The 19,707-nt window shown below is 43.5% G+C and overlaps 1 protein-coding gene across 1 annotated transcript in view; it reads right to left on the bottom strand.

Moving 5' to 3' along the window:
- Positions 1-9,706, bottom strand: part of LOC122544226 (phospholipase A2 inhibitor 25 kDa subunit-like) — a 29,323-nt gene extending 19,617 nt beyond the window's left edge. The window contains exons 1-3 of the mRNA XM_043683303.1: positions 9,501-9,706; positions 5,348-5,464; positions 2,750-2,887 (exon numbers count right to left, since the gene is read on the bottom strand). Of these exons, the coding sequence (XP_043539238.1) occupies positions 2,750-2,887; positions 5,348-5,464; positions 9,501-9,549 (304 nt within the window). The 5' untranslated portion in view covers positions 9,550-9,706. The remainder of the gene's footprint in view (positions 1-2,749; positions 2,888-5,347; positions 5,465-9,500) is intronic.
- Between the last annotated feature and the right edge of the window lie 10,001 nt (positions 9,707-19,707).

The raw sequence follows: 19,707 nt of genomic DNA, 5'->3' as shown, positions 1-19,707 counted from the left end.
GGGTTTCCTCCGGGTCCTCCGGTTTCCTCCCACAGTCCAAAAATGTGCAGGTTATGTGAGTTGGCCATGCTAAATTGCCTGTAGTGTTAGGTGAAGGGGTAAATGTAGGGGAATGGGTCGAGGTGGGTTGCGCTTCGGCGGGTCGGTGTGGACTTGTTGGGCCGAAGGGCCTGTTTCCACACTGTAAGTAATCTAATCTTAAAAAAAAAGACCTGTGGTCGTGTGGGTTTGTATTTTTGGATTTGAGCACAGTCTCTTGCAAGTTTCTTTTTTTTCTTTAAAACTGCTATTAATCTTTGAGTTGATAGTTCATCTGCAGGCACTCACAAGTGGATGGTGCTGAAGGGGAATTTGGAATATACTGCCAGTATCTCCAGAGAAAGCATGCTCAGCCAGTCACAACTGACCCTGGATGTTATTCCAATGCTTATCACTTGCGTGCAGATGAGTATTTGTGGTGACAATTTATTTTTTCTTTCTGACCTTATCTGGCGCTTGGCAGTCACTGCTTTCAATATTATATTGTACATTGTTGTTATGTTTTCTCTAGACCTGGTGATTGTGTGTACATGTCTGTCAGTGTGACTTTGTATAGCAATGTGTGTCAGTTTTCAAAGTGTTGTTGCATTTTCTTGGAGGTTATCCTTTAGGTTATTTTTACATCTTGAGATTTTGGGGAATATTGTAGCTCAGGTTATGGAACCGATTGTAAATTTGCTCACTGATCTGGGAGATTTGTTCTCAGACACTAAGTAACATCATCAGTGAGCCTCCAGTGAAGCATTGGTCTTCTGCCCTGCTTACTATTTATCTGTCTTGGTTTGTTGTGGTAGGTGATATCATTTCTGGTGCTGTTTGTGAGAGGTTGGTAAATGGGGTCCAAATCTATATGTTTGTTAATGGAGTTCAGGTTTGAATGCCAGGCCTCTAGGAATTCCCGTGCGTGCCTTTGTTTAGCCTGTCCCGGGATGGATATATAATCCTATTCGAATTGGTGTCCCTCTTCGTCTGCATGTATGGATATCAGTGATAGCTGGTCATGTCTTTTGGTGGCTAATTGGTGCTCCTGTACCTTGCCCGTTTGTCCAATGTAATGCTTGTTGCAGTCCTTGCAGGGTATTTTGCATATGTCATTCGTTCTGCTGGTTGTTGGTACGGATCTGTTTCAATGTGGTGGTAAGTTTGTGGGTATCATGATGCCTAGGGGCTGGAGAACTGTGCTTATTGGGTACCCACTGTTCCTGAATATGTTGCATAGGTGTTTTTCCTTGGTTTCTCGTCGTTCCTGTGTGTTGTGGCTCACTTAAATAATATTCTGATGCAGCTCCATTCGTGAGTGTTGGGATGGTTGCTGCTGTAGTTGAGTATCTGGTCGGTGTATGTGGCATTCCTGTGGGTACTAGTCTGCAGCTCTCCATTAACTTTTTGTTCATAGCATCCCTATAGTGTAGAAACAGGCCCTTTGGCCCAACAAGTCCACACCGACCCCCCTCCGAGTAACCCACTCAGAACCATTCCCCTACCTTATTACTCTACATTTATTCCTAACTAAGCACCTGACCCACACATCCCTGAACACTATGGGCAGTTTAGCATGGCCAGTTCACCCAACCTGCATATCTTTGGATTGTGGGAGGAAACCAGAGCACCAGGAGGAAACCTATACAGACACTGGGAGAATATGCAAACTTCACACAGTTGCTCGAGGATGGAAATAAACCTGGGTCCCTCATGCTGTGTGGCAACATTGCTAACCACTGAGCCGCCGTGCCAACATATTCTACTGTGATGTACAGGAAGGGGAGTCTGTTATTCTCTTCTTTGAACTTCATACTGGTAAGGATGATGTTTGTGGGTTTCTTCTGATTTGTTGTGCTTTGTAATAGCAAGGGTCTCATCCACACAGCAGATTCAAAGCTTGGACTGGATCGTGGGAAGGGCTGTTCATTCTAACCTCTGCATAATTGCTTCTGCTAAAAGTCCTGATATTGGTGATCCCTTAGGCATCCCATTGATTTTGTTTGTAGATCTCACCTTTGAAGGTGAAGTGGGTTGTGAGGCACAGGTCTCCTAGTTTGAGGCTGCTGTCCTTGCTGATGGAGTTGGTGCATTTGTGACTGGTTTGTCAAGCAGTGAGGTCAGTGTTTTTTTAGCGAGGGTACACTGACATACAGACTAGCAAAGAAACTGCAACGCAAACAGGAATGTGTAGGAGAAAACTCCACCCATTTCATTGACTCCACCCAGGAATTCCTTATGAAAGACACCAAGGTAGAGGACGACAAGGCCATGGTTTCCTTTGACGTGACTGTCCTATTCACATGAATAAACGTCACCGTAGCCAAGGAAACCCTGGCCTTGCTGCTAGATGAACCAAGGACATATAATCTTTACACCTTTCTCTTGAGTAATTTTTCTTTGCAATCAGCTAGTTTTTCATTTGCAAACAAAATAAAATCCAGCAGATACTGGATTCCTGAAATAAAAGCAGGTAGTGTTGGAGAAACCTATTACTTCAGTCTTTGGGTTGGTGCGCAATACCACTTAGCCATCATGAACCTTCTATCCTTAATTGTGGGCTGGGCTTGATGGGCTGAATGGCACACCTCTGCTCCTATTTTCTATGTTTTGAATTTTGAGAGAAATTGCAAGCCAGAATGCGAGGAGTGTTTAAACTTGAGGGATGTGCAAAGGGTTTGGTTTCATGTTACTGAAGAGCTTGGCTTGCAAGTCTGCATGTCTCGCTTACCTTCAAAAGGATGATCGTTACACAGATTGGAACTGCAGCTTTTGCATATCTGCGCGACATTGATGAGACCAAATTGCAATGAGATGTTTCGTTCACACACTCCACAGTTTTTAAAAATCATGATTTGCTTAATTCCACCTGCAAACATAGAGAACATGGTTCACCTTCCAATATTCGATGGACATCCTTCATCACTTGTCAACAATGTGTTTACTCCACCTATTTCCCATCCGTCTATCCTGTTTATTTAATGTCTGTCTTCACTTATTTAGTTAATAACTCACCAAAGTATTTCACCAACCATTTGCGAATTGATAAATATGCTTCCAAAACATTCCTTTATTTGTAGAGGTAAAGTTGCCATTGTCCTAGCATATGCTCAATAATTTAAAAGGTATTTGACTTGGTAGCCCATACAGAGCTGAGGAAAAACCCTGAGTGGGCTTGGGGGAATGACATTTCTCATTCAGAAACAGCAAGTGCAGACCAAATGCACCAAGCAAGTGCATCTGCTGGAGGCATTCAGCTTTGGTGTAGGACAGAGAGTCAGAGTGTCTGCTTTCACTTTTCAATATATTAGCAAGGAGCCCATGATCAATGATTCTGTTTTCTGTGGACAGTGTTAGTACGCACGACAGATAATGCGTCTGTGTTACAGAATCCCTACACTGTGGAGGCAGGGTATTTGACCTAATGAGTCCACACCAGCCCTCTGAAGTGCCAGTATGAAATGGCCTTAGTCCTATCCTTTAGGCCCTTCAGCCTGTTCTGCCATTGAATGATATCATGGCTGATCTGCGGCCTAACTTCATAGATTTGCCTTTGTCCCATTGCCTTAATATCTTTGCTTAAAAAAAGAAAATCTCTCTCAGCTTTAAAGTTAGCAACTGTTCTAGCATCCAGTGCTGTTACTGGAAGAGAGTCCTAACCATCCAACTCCCTTTGTGAGTAGCAATGTTTCTAACATCTCTTCTGAATGGTCTGGCCCTAATTCTCAGACTATGCCTCCTCGATCTAGAATTCCCAATTGGTGGGAATAGTTCATTTTACCCTGCCTTTTCCTCTTAATATCTTAACTTTAAAGATTGCCCTTTAACCTTCTAAATCATAGAGAAAACAGGCCTAATTATTTTGTTGCTCAATTGTAACCGCTGAAGTTCGGATATCATCTTGTAAACCCACATTATACTCCCTCCAAGGTGAATCTATCCTTCCTGAGATGAGGTCGAGTGTGGTGCTGGAAAAGCAGAATCTGAGAAACAAGAGAATTGATGTTTCAGGCATCAGCCCTTCATCAGCCTGACCTGCTGTGCTTTTCCAGCATTGCACTCACGACTCTGATCTCCAGCGTCTGCAGCCCTCGCCTTTCTCCTTCCTGAGATGTAGTGCCCAGATCTGCGCTCAGCACACTAAGTGAGGTCTAACCAGGATTTTGTATAATTGCAGCATAACTTCTACAGCCTTATCCTCCAGTCCTATAGGTATAAAGTTCATCATTTCATTAGCAATCTTGAACATTTTCTGTATCTTTTCGTGGCATTTTAACCTCCAAGTCTCTTTGGACATTCACTGTATTTAACAGTGTCTTAATCTATCCTTTTCAGTCTAAAATGGATAACTTCACATTTGCTCACGTCAGCTTCATGTGCTAGCACGTGTAACGTATAATGCATTGGTTAGGTTCATATTGCCTTTATTGGCTAATGCATTGAGTGTACAGGTTGGGACATGTTGCAGCTGTACAGGACATTTGTTCGGCTGCTTTTGGAATATTGCATTCAGTTCTGGTCTCTCTGTTTTAGGAAGGATGTAAAGAAACTTGAAAGGGTTCAGAAAAGATGTACAAGGATGTTGCTGTTATTGGAGCATTAGAGTCATAGGGACAACTGAATAGGCTGGAGCTATATTCCTTGGAGTATCAGAGGCAGAGGGGTGGCCTTACTGACGACTATAAAATCGTGAGGGATGTGGATAAGGTGAACAGCCGAGATCTTTTTCCTGGGGTTGGGGAGTCCAAAACTAGAGGCCATAGGTTGAAGGTAAGAAGGGAAAGATTTAAAAAGACCTAAAGGGGCAACAATCTCACACAGAAGGTGGTGCATATATTGAATGAGCTGTCAGAGTAGGTGGTGGAGGTTGGTACAATTGCAGCATTTAAAAGGTATCTGGATGGGTCTCTGAATAGGAAGGATTGTGAGGGCAATGGGGCAATGCTGCCAAATGAGATTAGATCAATGGAGAATATCTGGTCAGCATGGGTGAGTTGGACCAAAGGGGCTGTTTCCATGTTGGACAGCTTGATGACTCCGTTATGACAGATACCTTGAAGTTTAATCATAACATATTTACGTTGCTATAATGCTACAGACTTGTATGAAGCATGGGTTCTGTTCTTACTGATATCACTGTACATTACATGCTCATTACTGACTGAGCACACTCCACTGACCCCATTGTAGTCTGGTAGTGACTGAAACAAATGCCTTTTATAGAGCAGTGTCACACGTTGTGGCGTAATGTAATTGTCTTAAACGTACACTGCTTCTCTCAAGTAAAATCTGTCAAGACAAACGAAAGTTAGAAATTCCAGAAAATTACCTGCATTCGTTGAGACTGACATTGTGATGCAGCTGTTGATCCCAGGGGGGCAAGAAGTTTGTGTGGTCTCACATGTCTTGCCTTGTGCAGTGCAAGAGTGACAGGTAAGAGGTTGCACTGGAAAGAGAGTGAGACAAATTGAGCCAATTAAATACTGTGACTATAAGAGCAGGTCAGAAACTTGGAATGCTGCTCTAGATAACTCACCACCTGATGCCCCAAAGCCTAATCACAATCGACAAGGCACCGGTCAGGAGTGTGATGGAATACTCTCCATTTGCCTGGATGGGTGCAGTTCCAAAAACACTTAAGGCTCAACCATCCAGAATAAAGTATCCCACTTGATTGGCACCACATCTGCAATCATCTATTTCCCCCCCAACACTGAAGGTCAGAAACACCAGTGTGTACCATTGACAACATGCACTGCAGGAATTAAATAATGCTCCTTAGAAATTAGGCAATGCACCTTGCAAACCCACAGCTCCTACCATCTAGAAGGACACAGAGAGTCACTGCTTCATACAACAAAATGTGGTGCAGCCAATTCAAAGGCAGACATGAGTTAGTTGATGACTTGGAGAAAAGAAATTGCAAAAATAAGCAGAAAGCAGTTTGTGAGAAGGATACAAATAATTTACAGAGAAATGTTAAGAGACGGATCACAGGACTCAAAATCTTAACTCCTTTCTCCCTGCAGATACTGGCATGTGTTGAGCTCCTCCAACAATTTTGGTTTTTGATTCCGATTTTCAGCATCTGTAGTTCTTTGTTTTATTTGGAGTACTTTGAGCAGTTTTGGTCCTTTTCTTTAAGGAACAATATTTCTTCACTGCAGGCAGTTCAACGAGGGTTCACTGGTATGGTATACACTGTGGAGGGATTATCTTGTGAACCAAGGCTCAACAGGTTCAGACTCTACTCACTGAAGTTTAGAGGAATGGCTGTCCTGTGCTAGCTAGCAGATATGGATTTAGACTAAGAACTTGTGCAACAGAGTCTATCAAATGTTCACTAGACTGCTTCTCTGGGTGAGAGAACTGACATTTCAAGAAAGACTGGATTGACTGGGCTTGTACTCACTGGAATTTAGAATGGCTGGGGAATAGGGAATGGTTGATCTCAGAAACAACTAAAATCCTGATGGGACTGGACAGGATGGATATGGAAGTATGTTCTCAATGTTGAGTCCAACACTAAGGGTCAGAGTTTTAAAAATAAAGGGTAAGTCATTCAAGACTCAGATGAGGAAGCGTTTCTTCACTGAGAGTTGTGAGCATGTCGATATCTCTCCCACAGCTGTGGGGCCATTATTCAAGACAGAGCTGGGTGTGGCCCTTTCAGTTGAGGAATTAAGGAATATGGAGAGAAAGAGTAATAGGATACTGAAATTGCATGGTCAGCCATGATCATATTGAATAGTGGTGCAGGGGTCGAATGCCTTATTCTTGAATTGAACTTTAGTCTTGTTCTTGTTCAGGTGCAGTGCTGACAAAAGCAGAGATGACATTCCCTAAGGCTGTAGTGTGGCTATGTCCATTGTTATCAGCTTCTGCAATTTCCAGATGTTGGGCCAACTTGTACCTTCCAAACCCATGGCTTTCCCTAAAAGATCCTTAAAAGCAACAGGACAAATAGAATAGATTGGTTGAGGTGGGATCTTTGGCTTCATTAGTTGAAGCATTAAATGGAAGAGTAGGCAGCTTATGATGGAGTTGTATATAATGTTAGTTGAGCTACAACTGGAATACTGTATGCAGTTCTGGTCACCATGCTAGAAGGATGTGATTCATAAGTGAGGGCGCAGAGGAGATTCACCAGGATTTGACTGGGATTGAGCAATTCAGCTTCAAAGAGAAACTGGGTAGGTTAGAGGTATTTCTGTTTGAGCAGAGAAAGTTGGGGGTGGCAGGGTGGGAGATCTGATTGAGGTGTACCAAGTTCTAAGTGTCAAAACTGAGGGAGAAACCTTTCTTTCCCATTTAGTAGTGCGTTCAATAACCAGTGGGCACAGTTTTAAGGCAGGAAGCAAGAGAGTTTGAGGAATTTATTTTTTCCGAGAGGGTGATGGGAATCTGGAATGCACTGCTTCAAAGGGTGGTGGTGGCAGAAACCCTCATAATATTGAAGAGGTATTTCCATGTACACTTGGAACCATCATAGCATACAAGGTTATGGGCCAAGTGCTGGAAAATATGCTTAAAATAGATAGATAACTGATGACCAGCATAGCCATAATGGGCTGAAGGGCCCCCTCCTGAATTTTAAAATAATCTATAACCATCTAGAAGTGCAGTAGCTATATGGGAAATCACATTCTGCAAGTTCCCCTCCAAGCCACTCCCCATCCTCACTTAAAAATATAGTGCTGTTCCCTCAATTTTGTTTTCCCTAAGGACATTGTGGATCAACCCACAACATGTGCACATCAGAGGGTCAAGAAGGCAGCTCAGCACCACTTTCTCAAGGAGGCAAATAGGAACGGGCAATAAATGCCAATTCCTACAAATGAAAAAAGTTGCTGAGTTTCTGTTTGAAATGCTCGCCCAGCTACTTGCATCAACTGAATAAAACAAAACACAATTTGCCATGTCTCTACTGAGCAGTTCCCAGTGTTTGTGGACTACAGACATCATTCAAGAACATTGGTGAATTAATGCTGTGCTGCTTTTTCAAAAAGAGAGCACTGGACATTTTGAATAACCCCAAGGCACCCTGTCCTCACCTCAATGCTGGGCACATTTCTGCACAAATCATCACTTTGAAAGAATTAACATTTGACAGGGATTAGTCAAGTGAAAATCAAATCTCAGGAGTTGGGTTGCATTTTTCAGGTAAGCTCAACAAGAGTTGGTGGAGGTCAGGCATTTGACCTGGGAATTTAGCAAAGCTTTGGCAGAGGAAGGTAGTCAGTTTATCCACCCGTGTCCCTCATGTGGAAAGAACTGAAACTGCAGATGTTTCTGTATCAGGAAGTAAAAAGGTACAATTGACAATTGTTTTCTGTAACGGCAGGTTGGGATTTTCACCAGAGTTTTGAGGACTTGCTGCTTCTGTTTGTGGAAGGGTACATAGCAATGATTCAGCCCTAAAGCTGGGTGTGTGATGAAGAACCATTTTCTGACCGTCTTGGAATTCTTTACATGGTTAACGATGAGGAGCGAGCTATAGACTTTAGGAGTAGACAGGCAGAAGAGAAATTTGATTGTAACATGTAAAATTATGAGGAACATGTGAAGTGGATATAAATACCTATTTCTGTTAGCAGGGCAGTCAAAGCAATTTGTAGAAGTTTTGCAGAGAAGTTGAAGGAAAATTGTTCCACTCAGAGGGTGGAGTGAGCGTACCCTTCATGGTTCAATTATACAAATATTGTTGTTCAAGGGGGAAATTACAGCAATGTGAATGTAGCCTAGTCCATAATACAAACCGGCCTTCCTTCTATTGACTCCATTTACACTTGCTGCTGACTTGGGAAAGCCGCCAATATAATCAAAGACCCCACCCCCACCCCCATCCTGCACGTACAGTACTTTCTTCCATCAGGCAGAAAATACAAATGTTTGAAAACACATACCAGCAGATTCAAGAATAGTTTCTTCCCCACTGTTATCACACTTATGTACTGGCTTGTCATATTAAACTTGGTCTTTCTCTGTACCTTCTCTGCAGCTGTAACACAATATTCTGCATTTTGATCCATTGCCCTGATTTACTGAGGTAAAGTATGATTTGTTTGGATAGCATGCAAAGCAATACTTTTCACGCTCACATGTACCGAAACAAAATAATAAATTAAGTCAAATGTAGGAGCAAGATTAGACCCTGTCAGTAACACCCTCTTCCCCTAAGAGAATTTAACAACAGTGTTCCAGTCAAGTTGCTTCTTACTCTTTGAAAGTCTTGAGGATACAGGCTTGGCCTGTCTCTCCTTTCCTAAGACAGCCTACCCATTTCTTGCCCAAGTGCTTGCAGCACTAATCGGTAAGCGATGCCATCACTTCAAGGGATTGCTTATCATTCAGTTTGAGTATTGTCTAAAGTTTAAACATTTAGGACACACCTCCAATTAAACAACTGAGATAATTACATTTATTCAGCTCCAATAGTACCACACAAATTGCAATCACTAATTTAATTGATAAACTCTCACCTTCAGAAACAAAAGCGCAAATGATAAGAACGCTTGGAAGCAGCTGCATTTTGAACTTTTGATTTTATCATCGACCAAAAGCTGTCTTGGTAGTTGAAGATCAGAAGCTGCTGTTTTTAATCTTCTCAATGAACTTTCTTCCTGTGGTCACAGCAATTTATTACAAGTCTGCTTGGAATGCCAACGTCAGCAGAGTGAGAACTTTATGTGAAAGAGGGAGGTATTTATTTTTTGCTGTTAGCAAATGCTTTATATTGGTTGAATCAGAGAAGAGAACAAAAGTTTGGTTTGCACACAGGAATTGTGGAAGGGTGGAGCTCATGAGATATTGTACAAGTGAATAGTTGGTGCTGCCTGCATTAGGAGGACAGTCAGGAGTGTGTGAAAACTGGAAGAGGTCCGATATTTATGATAATGAATAGATGCCCTGAGAATGCAGTGAGAAAAACAAATTTTGGTGTATGTGAAATAAAGGGACAAAAATCACAGCATACTACCCTAAGAAGTATGAACAAGGGTAGGCCATTCAGCCCATCAAGTCTGCTCTGCTCTTCAATAAGGTTATGGTTAATCTGATCGTCCTCAACTCTATTTTCCTGCCATTTTCCCCATAACCCTTGATTCCCTGATTAAAAATCCATCTTGAATATACTGAATGGCTGAACCTCATCAGCCTTCTGCAGTAAAGAATTGCCGAGATTCACTCCCCGCCCCCCCACCCCCCCGAGTGGAGAAGTTCCTCCTTGTCTCTGCCTTAAATGGGTGACCCCTTGCTCTGACATTATGCCTATGGCCCGAGATTGTCTAACAAGGGAGACTTTACTAAGTCACCTAAGAATCGTATGTGTCAATACGGTCTCCCCGCAATCCTCTAAACATCAATGAGTACAGGCCTAATCTCAAGTCCTCCTTTATGATACAAAATTAGTGGCATGGTAAATAGTGAGGAGGCGAGCCTTAGTCGACAAGAGGGTATAGGTGGGCTGATCAATGGCTAGAGGAATTCAATCCATATAAATATGAGGTGATGCACTTGTGCAGGACAAGAAAGAGAAGGGAATATATGAAAAGGCGCACCCTGGGAAGTACTGATGATCAGAGGAACTTTTTGTTGTGTGTGTCCACTGGTCCCTTGATGTATCAGGACAAGTAGACAAAGTTGGGTTGTACATTTGCTCGCTGAGCTGGGAGATTTGTTCTCAAATACTAGGTAACATCATCAGTGAGTCCCCAGTGAAGCGTGTTCTGCCCTGCTTGCTACTTATCTGTCTTGGTTTGTTGTGGTAGGTGATATCATTTCTGGTGCTGTTTCTTAGAGGTTGGTAAATGGGGTCCAAATCTATATGTTTATTAATGGAGTTCAGGTTTGAAGGCCAGGCCTCCAGGAATTCCCATGTGTTTCTATGTTTAGCCTGTTCCAGGATGGATGTATTGTCTCAGTCGAACTGGTGTCCCTCTTCATTTGTGTGCAGATACCAGTGATTGTTGGTCATGTCTTTTGGTGGCTAATTGGTGCTCATGTATCCTGGTGGCTAGCTTCCTGCCCCTTTGTCCAATGTAATGTTTGTTGCAGTCCTTGCAGGGTATTTTGTATATGTCATTCATTCTGCTGGTTGATGGTACAGGGTCCTTTTTTAATTCATCAGGAGCTGTTTTGGTGGGGTGGTAGGTTTGTGGCTGTCATAAAGCCTAGGGGCCAGAGTAATCTAATATCTCTGCCTTTGTATGGTAGGGTGGCTAGAGTCTCTGGGTGTGTTATGTCGCAATGTGTCGTGGCTCGTTTTAAATAATGACCAGATGCAGCTCTGTTTATGGATGTTGGGATGGTTGCTCCTGTAATCAAGTATCTGATCTGTGTGTATGGCTTTCCTGTAGATGCTGATCTGCAGTTCTCGAATGGCTTTTTGTTCTACTGTGACAGCCTGGAAGGGGAGTCTGTTATTGTTCTCTTCCTCTTTGGTGAACTTTATCCTGTTTAAGGATTTTATTTTCGGTAGGTTTCTTCTCATTTGTTGTGTTTCATGATTACAAAGGTCTTATCCAGCCCAAGGTTTGGGTTTACTGTGTGGATCGTGGGAAGGGCTGTTTATTCTAACCTCTGCATAACTGCTTCTGCTAAAAATCCTGATTTTTGGTGATCCCTTAGGCCTCCCACTGGTTTGTTTGTAGATCTTGTCATTGAAGGTGAAGAGGGTTGTGAGGCACAAGTCTACTAGTTTGTGGATGCTGTCTTTGTTGATGGAGTTGATACTGTTGTAATGTTAAAGTATTAAATTGTACTATCTCTCTGAAGGTTAATGCAATATGAAAGGGTTAAACTGCACTGTCTTTGTGTGGGGGCGACAGCCGTGAAGGAATGTGAATGACCCCCCACTCCAATGAGACAGTCATTTGCTGCTACTCCCCCTTGCTATTGTCAAGTTAAACTGTCATTCAATGTCTTCCATTCAGAAATGCTTTATGGCCAGAGAAATGTCGCACCTACATTGTCTTGGGAAATCACTGAGTCAGGAAATTGTCTGCAGAATGATTCCCCAGGATTAGGGCATTACCATTTACAATATCTCAACGGATAATCTCATCCTGCCATTGTACCTGGGGTAAAAATCTTCTAGGAGAAAGTGAGGACTGCAGATGCTGGAGATGAGAGCTGAAAATGTGTTGCAGGAAAAGCGCAGCAGGTCAGGCAGCATCCAAGGAGCAGGAGAATCGATGTTTCAGACATGAGCCCTTCTTCAGGAAGCCTTATTATTGTATTATTGTTGTGTGAGAGCTCGGTCCATTTTTCTTGATAGAGCTGGTCTTTTCTTTGTCTTGGTCTGATGTTTATTGTAGGTGGCTCATTCTAGCGTACTTATCCATTCATGGTCAGTTGTGTTAGTGTATAGTGTATTCGGGCACAAAATTTTCCGTTCGTATTTGTGGAGTTTCTTGTGGGCATCGTTTATCATTTTCTCGTAGCATTCTGAAGCCGTTCTGTTCTGCTGTTCTCCTGGCTTGTGGGTGTTGAGTGATGGTTTCTATTTGACACATTGTAGTAATGTCTGTTTCCTGAGAAATTCTTGTAGGAGGTACAGTTTTTGGTGGGTAGTGCTCGGTTGGATGGCATTGGTCTTCCACCTTCAGGCTAGTATGAATGTATTGTGCCTGTAGGGCTTGGTAAATTTACCCTGATCCGCAACATGAACCACAAATCCTCTCCAAAACCACAGATAGATAATGTAGTCAAGCAGGCTTTTGGGATATTTGCCTTTATCAGTCAAGGCAGAGTTTAGGAGCTGAGTGGTTATGCTGGAACTGTATAAAATGTTGGTTAGGCACAGTGAGGGTATTGTGTGAAGTTTGGGAATCCACATTGTTGACAGTGCAGAGAGAGATTGACCAGGATGTTGCCTGGGCTGGAGAGTTTCAGTCATGAGAGATTGGACAGACTGGGGTTGTTATCTTTAGAGCAGAGCAGAGGAGAATGAGGTGGGGGATATGATTGAGATGTATAACATCAGGAGGAGCATAGATAGGGTAGCGAGGAAGAAGCTTTTCCTTTGGACAGATCAATGATCAGGGTGCATGAAGTTAAGGTACAGGGCAGAGATTTTGAGGGAAGATGTGAGGAGCCTTTTCGCCTAGAGTGTGGTGGGAGCCTGTACCTCACTGATGCAGGTGTTTGAGGCAGAAATTCTCGTCACAGTGAAGAAGTATTTAGATATGCACATATGATGCTTAGGCAGACAACACTGTGGCCCAAGTGCTGGAAAATGGGATTAGAATAGTTTGGTGATTGCTTTTGACTGGCACAGACTGGATGGGCTGACGGGCCTTCTTCCTTGGTGTAGTTTTCTGTAACTCTATATTCACTTCGTCTGCTGGTAAGTCAGCTTGGGGTTTCAGTAGAGCAGCAAAGATCTAATTACAAGATTAAAGAACAACTTGGACAGAGTTCAGTTGATTTTGATTTGATTACTTAGTGTGGAAACAGGCCTTTTGGCCCAACAAGTCCACACCGACCCGCCGAAGAGCAACCCGCCCAGACCCATACCCCTACATTTACCCCTTCACCTAACAATATGGGCAATTTAGAATGGCCAATTCACCTAACCTGCACATTTTTGGACTGTGGGAGGAAACCGGAGGACCCGGAGGAAACCCATGCAGACACTGGGAGAATGTGCAAACTCCACACAGTCAGCCGCCTGAGGTGGGAAATGAACCCGGGTCTCTGGCGCTGAGAGGCAGCAGTACTAACCACTATGCCACCCAAGAGGCAAGGCCAGCTTGTTATGTTGAGTTTAAATGCAGCAATGGTTAACACATCGATATGCCAACTGCGACTCTCAAGAAAGGCAGCGGTTAACTTTGAACCCATGCCGCCTTTTGAGACTGAAGCCTTAATTCAGCACCTTGCACCGCTTGGCCACACTACCAGATTGGTTTGTGGTTTAACATGTTTAATCAGAAACTAATGCCTGGAAGGTAGCTTTCGATTCATGCCTTCACTTTGATTTCTCCAATCCTACTTCTGTCAATGCTGATTATGTAAGTTTTTTAATTTTCCAGTTTCAAGTTATTTATTTATTTCACCATGTTTGATATGCTGCCACATGGCAGATTGGTCAGCAGATTTGAAATGTTTGGGTTTGTTGGGTACTTGGCAGCATGGTTAAACTATAGAAAACGGAGGGGAGGTATAGATGGGCATTTCTCAAACTGGAGTTGAGTTGAAAGTGATGTTACCAAGGGAACAATGTTAGGGGCAAAATCTCTAAATTTGCAGATGACAGTAAGCTGAGAGAATAGTGAAAAGTGAGGATGATGCTGAGCGACTTCAGAGGGCATTGACAATTTGGCCAAAGTGGCAGACATCTGGCAGCTAAACCTCAATGCAGTGAAATGTGAGGTGATGCATTGTAGTAGGACCAGGAGAAAGCATTGGCTTATAAGACTGCTAGTCAAAACAGTAATTTAGAATCCCTACGCTGTGGAAACAGGCCATTTGGTCCAACAAGTCCACACTGACCCTCTGAAGAGTAATGCACCCAGACCCATTCCCCTACCCTACATGTACCTATAACTAATGCATCTAACCTACATATCCCTGAACACTATGGGAAATTTAGCATGGCCAATTCATGTAACATGGACATCTTTGGGTTGTGGGAGGAAACCAGAGGAAACCCACACAGACAGTTGCAGAGGGTGGAATCGAACCTGGGTCCCTGGCGCTGTGAGGCAGCAGTGCTAACCACTGAGCCACCATGGGCCCCCCAATCCCCTCTAATTATCTCTCAAACTTACATGCACAGACACACATAGACAAGAAAACAATAACATGGGTGTTATAGATGGTGGAAAAGTCTGGGGAAGTGTTTTGGTGGTTCCTGTTTACAGGATCTGCTGGGCTGGTTCTTATGTTGGTCAGAATGCAGCTTTGAGATGATCATTATCAAATCAGCCTTGATCTCATTGAATGGCAGAGCAGGTGTAATGAGCTCATTAGCCGACGTTGGTTAATGGTGAGTGAGATGTTGCTTTGATGTCAAGGGTCTTCAATTTGTCATGTTTGTGCCGGGAGATGCCTGGGGCTACTGGAACCTAAGCGAAATGCCAGAGAGCAAGTACAGGGGAACGTTGATTATCTGAATGAGATGGGCGGGCACTATTTCGTTCGGATCATCCATTTATGGTTAATAGATTTAAATGCCTTTCCTCTTGGGCTCGGAGTTTTAAAAATCTGCTCCTCCTTCAGGAGACTGTTGCAGCACACAGCGGGTGAGACCCTGCCCCCTGCCTCCAACCCCATGCAACACCTCCCCCCGCTGCCCCCCCCCCAACTCATTACACACCCACCCCCTCTCTGGGGCAGCTGGACTGGACACCGTGCATGCGCACACACACGCGCACAACGTTTTGCTGCAACATTTTGACAGGTTCCACCTTTGCCCTGTACAGAACAATGTTGGAGAGATTATGTAGGAAAGCGGGGTTGAGGGTCAGCCCTGTGTAGAACTCCAGATCAAGTGTTGGGAGAGAGGGAGGGCGGGCAGTCCGTCATTTGGAGACAGTGCCTGTTTAATCACTGTAAACAAAAGACATGATTGCTGTTAGAAACACGTCTTTCGCGTACTGTTTCTATCGGGGCCTCGAGATCTTGGATAATTGGTATTTGGATAATCGAGGTTCCTCTGTAATTTGTGTGTGATGCTTGAGAGCATGTACTTTTAGGGTGGAATTTGATGCTTTTGATTTATCTAACACGTGGGCCATATGTGATTGTTGGGCCAAAACTAGGCAACTTCCTTTCTTGGGCAAATACCAGCTAGTGCAGCTGTACTGCAGCAGGCTGACCTGGATGAGGGATGTTGGGGAAGAGTAGTAGAGTCATTGAGATGTACAGCATGGAAACAGACCCTTTGGTCCTACTTATCTATGCTGACCAGATTCTCCATTAATCTAGTTCCATTTTTCAGCTTTTGGTCCACATGCCTCTCGACCCTTCCTGTTCATATACCCATCCAAATTCCTTTTTAACTACTGTAATTGTACCAGCCTCCTCCACTTCCTCTGGCTGCTCATTCCATACACACGCTACCCTCTACATGAAAAATGTACCGCTTAGAACCTTTGTAAATCTTTTTCCTCTCAACTTAAACCTATGCCGTCTAGTTCTGGGCTCCTCTACCTGGGCTTTTCACCCTATCGGTGCGCCTGATGATTTTATAAATCTCCTATAAAGTTAGTTGTTGGCGCCTGATGCTCCAGGGAAAATAGCCACAGCATATTCAGTGTCTCCATGTAGCTCCGTGACTACTTTGAACTCTGGGGAAAATAAGCAACATAATGAGTACAATTGCAGGGAAAATAAAGGTCTGATGTTCACCTTTACAGTCCTTGTTAAGCACTCTGCAAGAAGGGGTCCAGGCTCCTGGTTAAGTGCTCTGCAATGGGTCTGGTGGTCAGGCAGGAGTCCCCTCTGCTGCTGGAGCCCTTGACACTGACTCCTTGATGGACCTCACCAAGGCAGATGGTACCGGATACTGCACCAGCCCAAACCTGACTCCGCTGCCGCCATGAGTCCACTTTGGGCTCATCTCACCGATACTGCCGCTGCTGATGCTGCCAGGGTTCCCCTGAAGCTCTGCATTGCAGTTGGGTCTCCTTTCTAAAGAAAGGATATGATTGTGTTAGAAGCAGTTCAGATAAGCTTTATTCAGCTGATTCTTGGTGTGGTGATGCAGTGTGTCCCCACAGGGCTGAAACAAATGTGAGATCACAGTGGAAGACATAGGGGCCTTGTTGAGATTGATGATGACAGAATGCTGTTCCTCTTGACGAGAAGCTCAAAAGAAGGGATTCATTTCTATGTGACCTTACATTCACCTTTTCATTCCCTTCTCTCCCCCTGTAAGCCAGGGTAGAGATTGTCCCAAGTGTTAGATTGGTTAGAACCATTGGAATGGGGTCAGTGAACTTTTCATTTGCCAGGCAACATATAGAATGAGAAAGCCCCTATACCCAAAGGAATTGGCCCAAATGAAACAGGACAGTGGAGATATGAAAAAAAGAAAGATAGAAAGTTCTGGAGGAATTCAGCATCTGTTGTAGAGAGAGAGAGAAAACTGTAAAATTTGAATTACTGTTCTGATGAAAGTGATGCAAAGATCAAAAAATGAGGCAAGCAAGGAAATAAAACCGTCAACTAAATTCAGGAAATGACTCCTGCTCCCTGGGAGTAAATGAGAGCTGTTGTTGATTGTCAGAATAATCCATCTGGATTACTAAGGTCTTTCCGATAAGAACCTTAGGAACAGCCTTAAGAGAGGAATGATGGTATTGTTGATAGATTTTTGTTCAAGGCTTTTTCTCCCTGAAGCTCAGTTTTTAAATAAACATCAAGCTTTTCTGTGACTGGGAACATTCCTAGTTTCCTGCCCACTAGAAATACATAAACAGGGAGTGTCTCAATGCTGAAATGTTCTGACTCAACTTGAAACTTAGCGAGAAACGAAACTATTTTCAGTAGTTTACAGGAAATGGGCTCCTGCAGCAAGAACCCAAGTTATCTCACTTCACTGCCCTCCCTACTTTCATGACTGATTCTGTAAAAATAAAAAAAAATTCTCTCCCCATTCCTATGTATTTTTACAAACCAGACTTAGCACTTAGCACTGAGTACTGTGAACGTATTTTTGAATACATGTTCTGAACAGCTGTAGAGGACACACGACTCTGTATTGGATAGGAAAGCCATCAGTCAGTCTAATTAAAACCAACCCTTGACATAAACAAGGGGTGCTTTACGGCATGTGATGAGAAGCTTGGTATGAATGACATCCATCAGATCGATGTTGTAATATGAAATCATTGGAGGTCTGGGTTAACTTCCAAGTTGAGGTTCAACTGCCTTCCTCACTGCTTCACACAAGTCTTGCCAGCGTCATCAAATTGGGCGGAGCTCTGTGCAGTCTTCAATGTTAACCCTTTCAGGCTATTACCTTACACCATCGTGGGCATATAAAGCAGTCCTGGTACCAGCCAGTGAATGCAGGCCAGTGTCTATGGTGGGCACTCGTGTTGGCATATGCACAAGGGCTGGTTGTGTATCACTGATTCTGTCACCTTGGCTAGGAATTACAATATCCTCTCAAGGTAACACCTTTTGTTTCCATATGGTTCCGCCTCAGTTGAAATAACAAGGAGGAATTTAGCTGAATGAAAACCCCCAAAACGCCTCATTGCTGGATGATAACATAAAGTGTGCCACTGAGTAACATGAAGAGTTACTAACTCAGATGACAAAAACCTTCGAGAAAATTTAGGGAGAATCTTCCAAGAAAGCATGGAAAACTGTGGAGGGTTGGTAGAAATGATAGCTGGAAGGTTGGCTTTATTTACTTATGCTAATTGAGTAGCTAAACATTAAAGGATTGATGCTCACAGTGGATTACCAAAGGCGTTGAGAAGCTGGTATTACATAGTTGGAGAGCTTCTGAATCATTGAATCCCTACAGTCTGGAAGCAGGTTATATGACCCATCAAGTCCACACTGACCCTGTGACAAGCAAACCATCCAGACTCACACCCCAACCCTATTCCAATAGCTCTACACTTCCCATTGCTACTCTACGTAGCCTGCACAGGACCTGGACACTATGGGAAAATTTAGTATGGCTGGTCCACTAATCTGTACAGCGTTGGACTGTGGATGGAAACTGGAGCACCCTGAGGAAGCCCATGCAGACACAGGGAGAGTGTGCAAACTCCACCCAGTCAGTCGCCTGAGGGCATAGTAGCTGTAAAATATCAGTGTTGCACATCACCCTGTTGTCGTAAGGATATGCTCAAGTTGTAGAGGGTTCAGAAAAGATTTATCAGGATGTTGCTGGGTACGGAGGGTTTGAGTCATAAGGAGAGCCTGGTTTTGGCTGGGATTTTCTTCACTGGAGGTTGAGGGGTGACCTTGTAGAGATTTTTAAAATCATGGTGGAGATAGGGTGAATGTCATATGTCTTTTCCCGAGGATGGGGGATTTCAAGACGAGACAGCATATGTTGAAGGTATGAGGAGAAAGATTTAGAAGGGAAATGGAGGCACACTTACACAGAATGGAAGGAACTGCCATAGTAAGTGGTGGATGTTGGCACAGTTAGAACATTTAAAAGACATTGAAATATGTTCATGAATAGGAAAGGTTTGGGTCAAGTGCAGGCAGGTGAGAGTAGTTTAGTTTGGGAATATGGTTAGTGTGGACTGGTTGTATAAGTCTTGCCTTTGTATGTTTTATCAAAATACAATACCAATTAAATTCCATCTGCCACTCCTCAACACGTTGACCCAATTGATCAAGGTCTCTTTGTAACCTTTGCTAATAGAGTCCTAGAGATGTACAGCATGGAAACAGACCCTTCGGTCCACGCCGACCAGATATCCCAACCCAATCTAGTCCCACCTGCCAGCACCCGGCCCATATCCCTCCAAACCCTTCCTATTCATACACCCATCCAAATGCCTCTTAAATGTTGCAATTGTACCAGCCTCCACCACATCCTCTGGCAGCTCATTCCATACACGTACCACCCTCTGTGTGAAAAAGCTGCCCCTTAGGTCTCTTTTATATCTTTCCCCTCTCACCCTAAACCTCTGCCCCTCTAGTTCTGGATTCCACCACCCCAGGGAAAAGACCTTGTCTATTTACCCTATCCATGCCCCTCAT

Source organism: Chiloscyllium plagiosum, chromosome 47 (assembly GCF_004010195.1).
Source record: "Chiloscyllium plagiosum isolate BGI_BamShark_2017 chromosome 47, ASM401019v2, whole genome shotgun sequence".
Classification (NCBI taxonomy): Eukaryota; Metazoa; Chordata; class Chondrichthyes; order Orectolobiformes; family Hemiscylliidae; genus Chiloscyllium; species Chiloscyllium plagiosum.
This window is presented reverse-complemented; position numbering and strand designations above follow the sequence as displayed.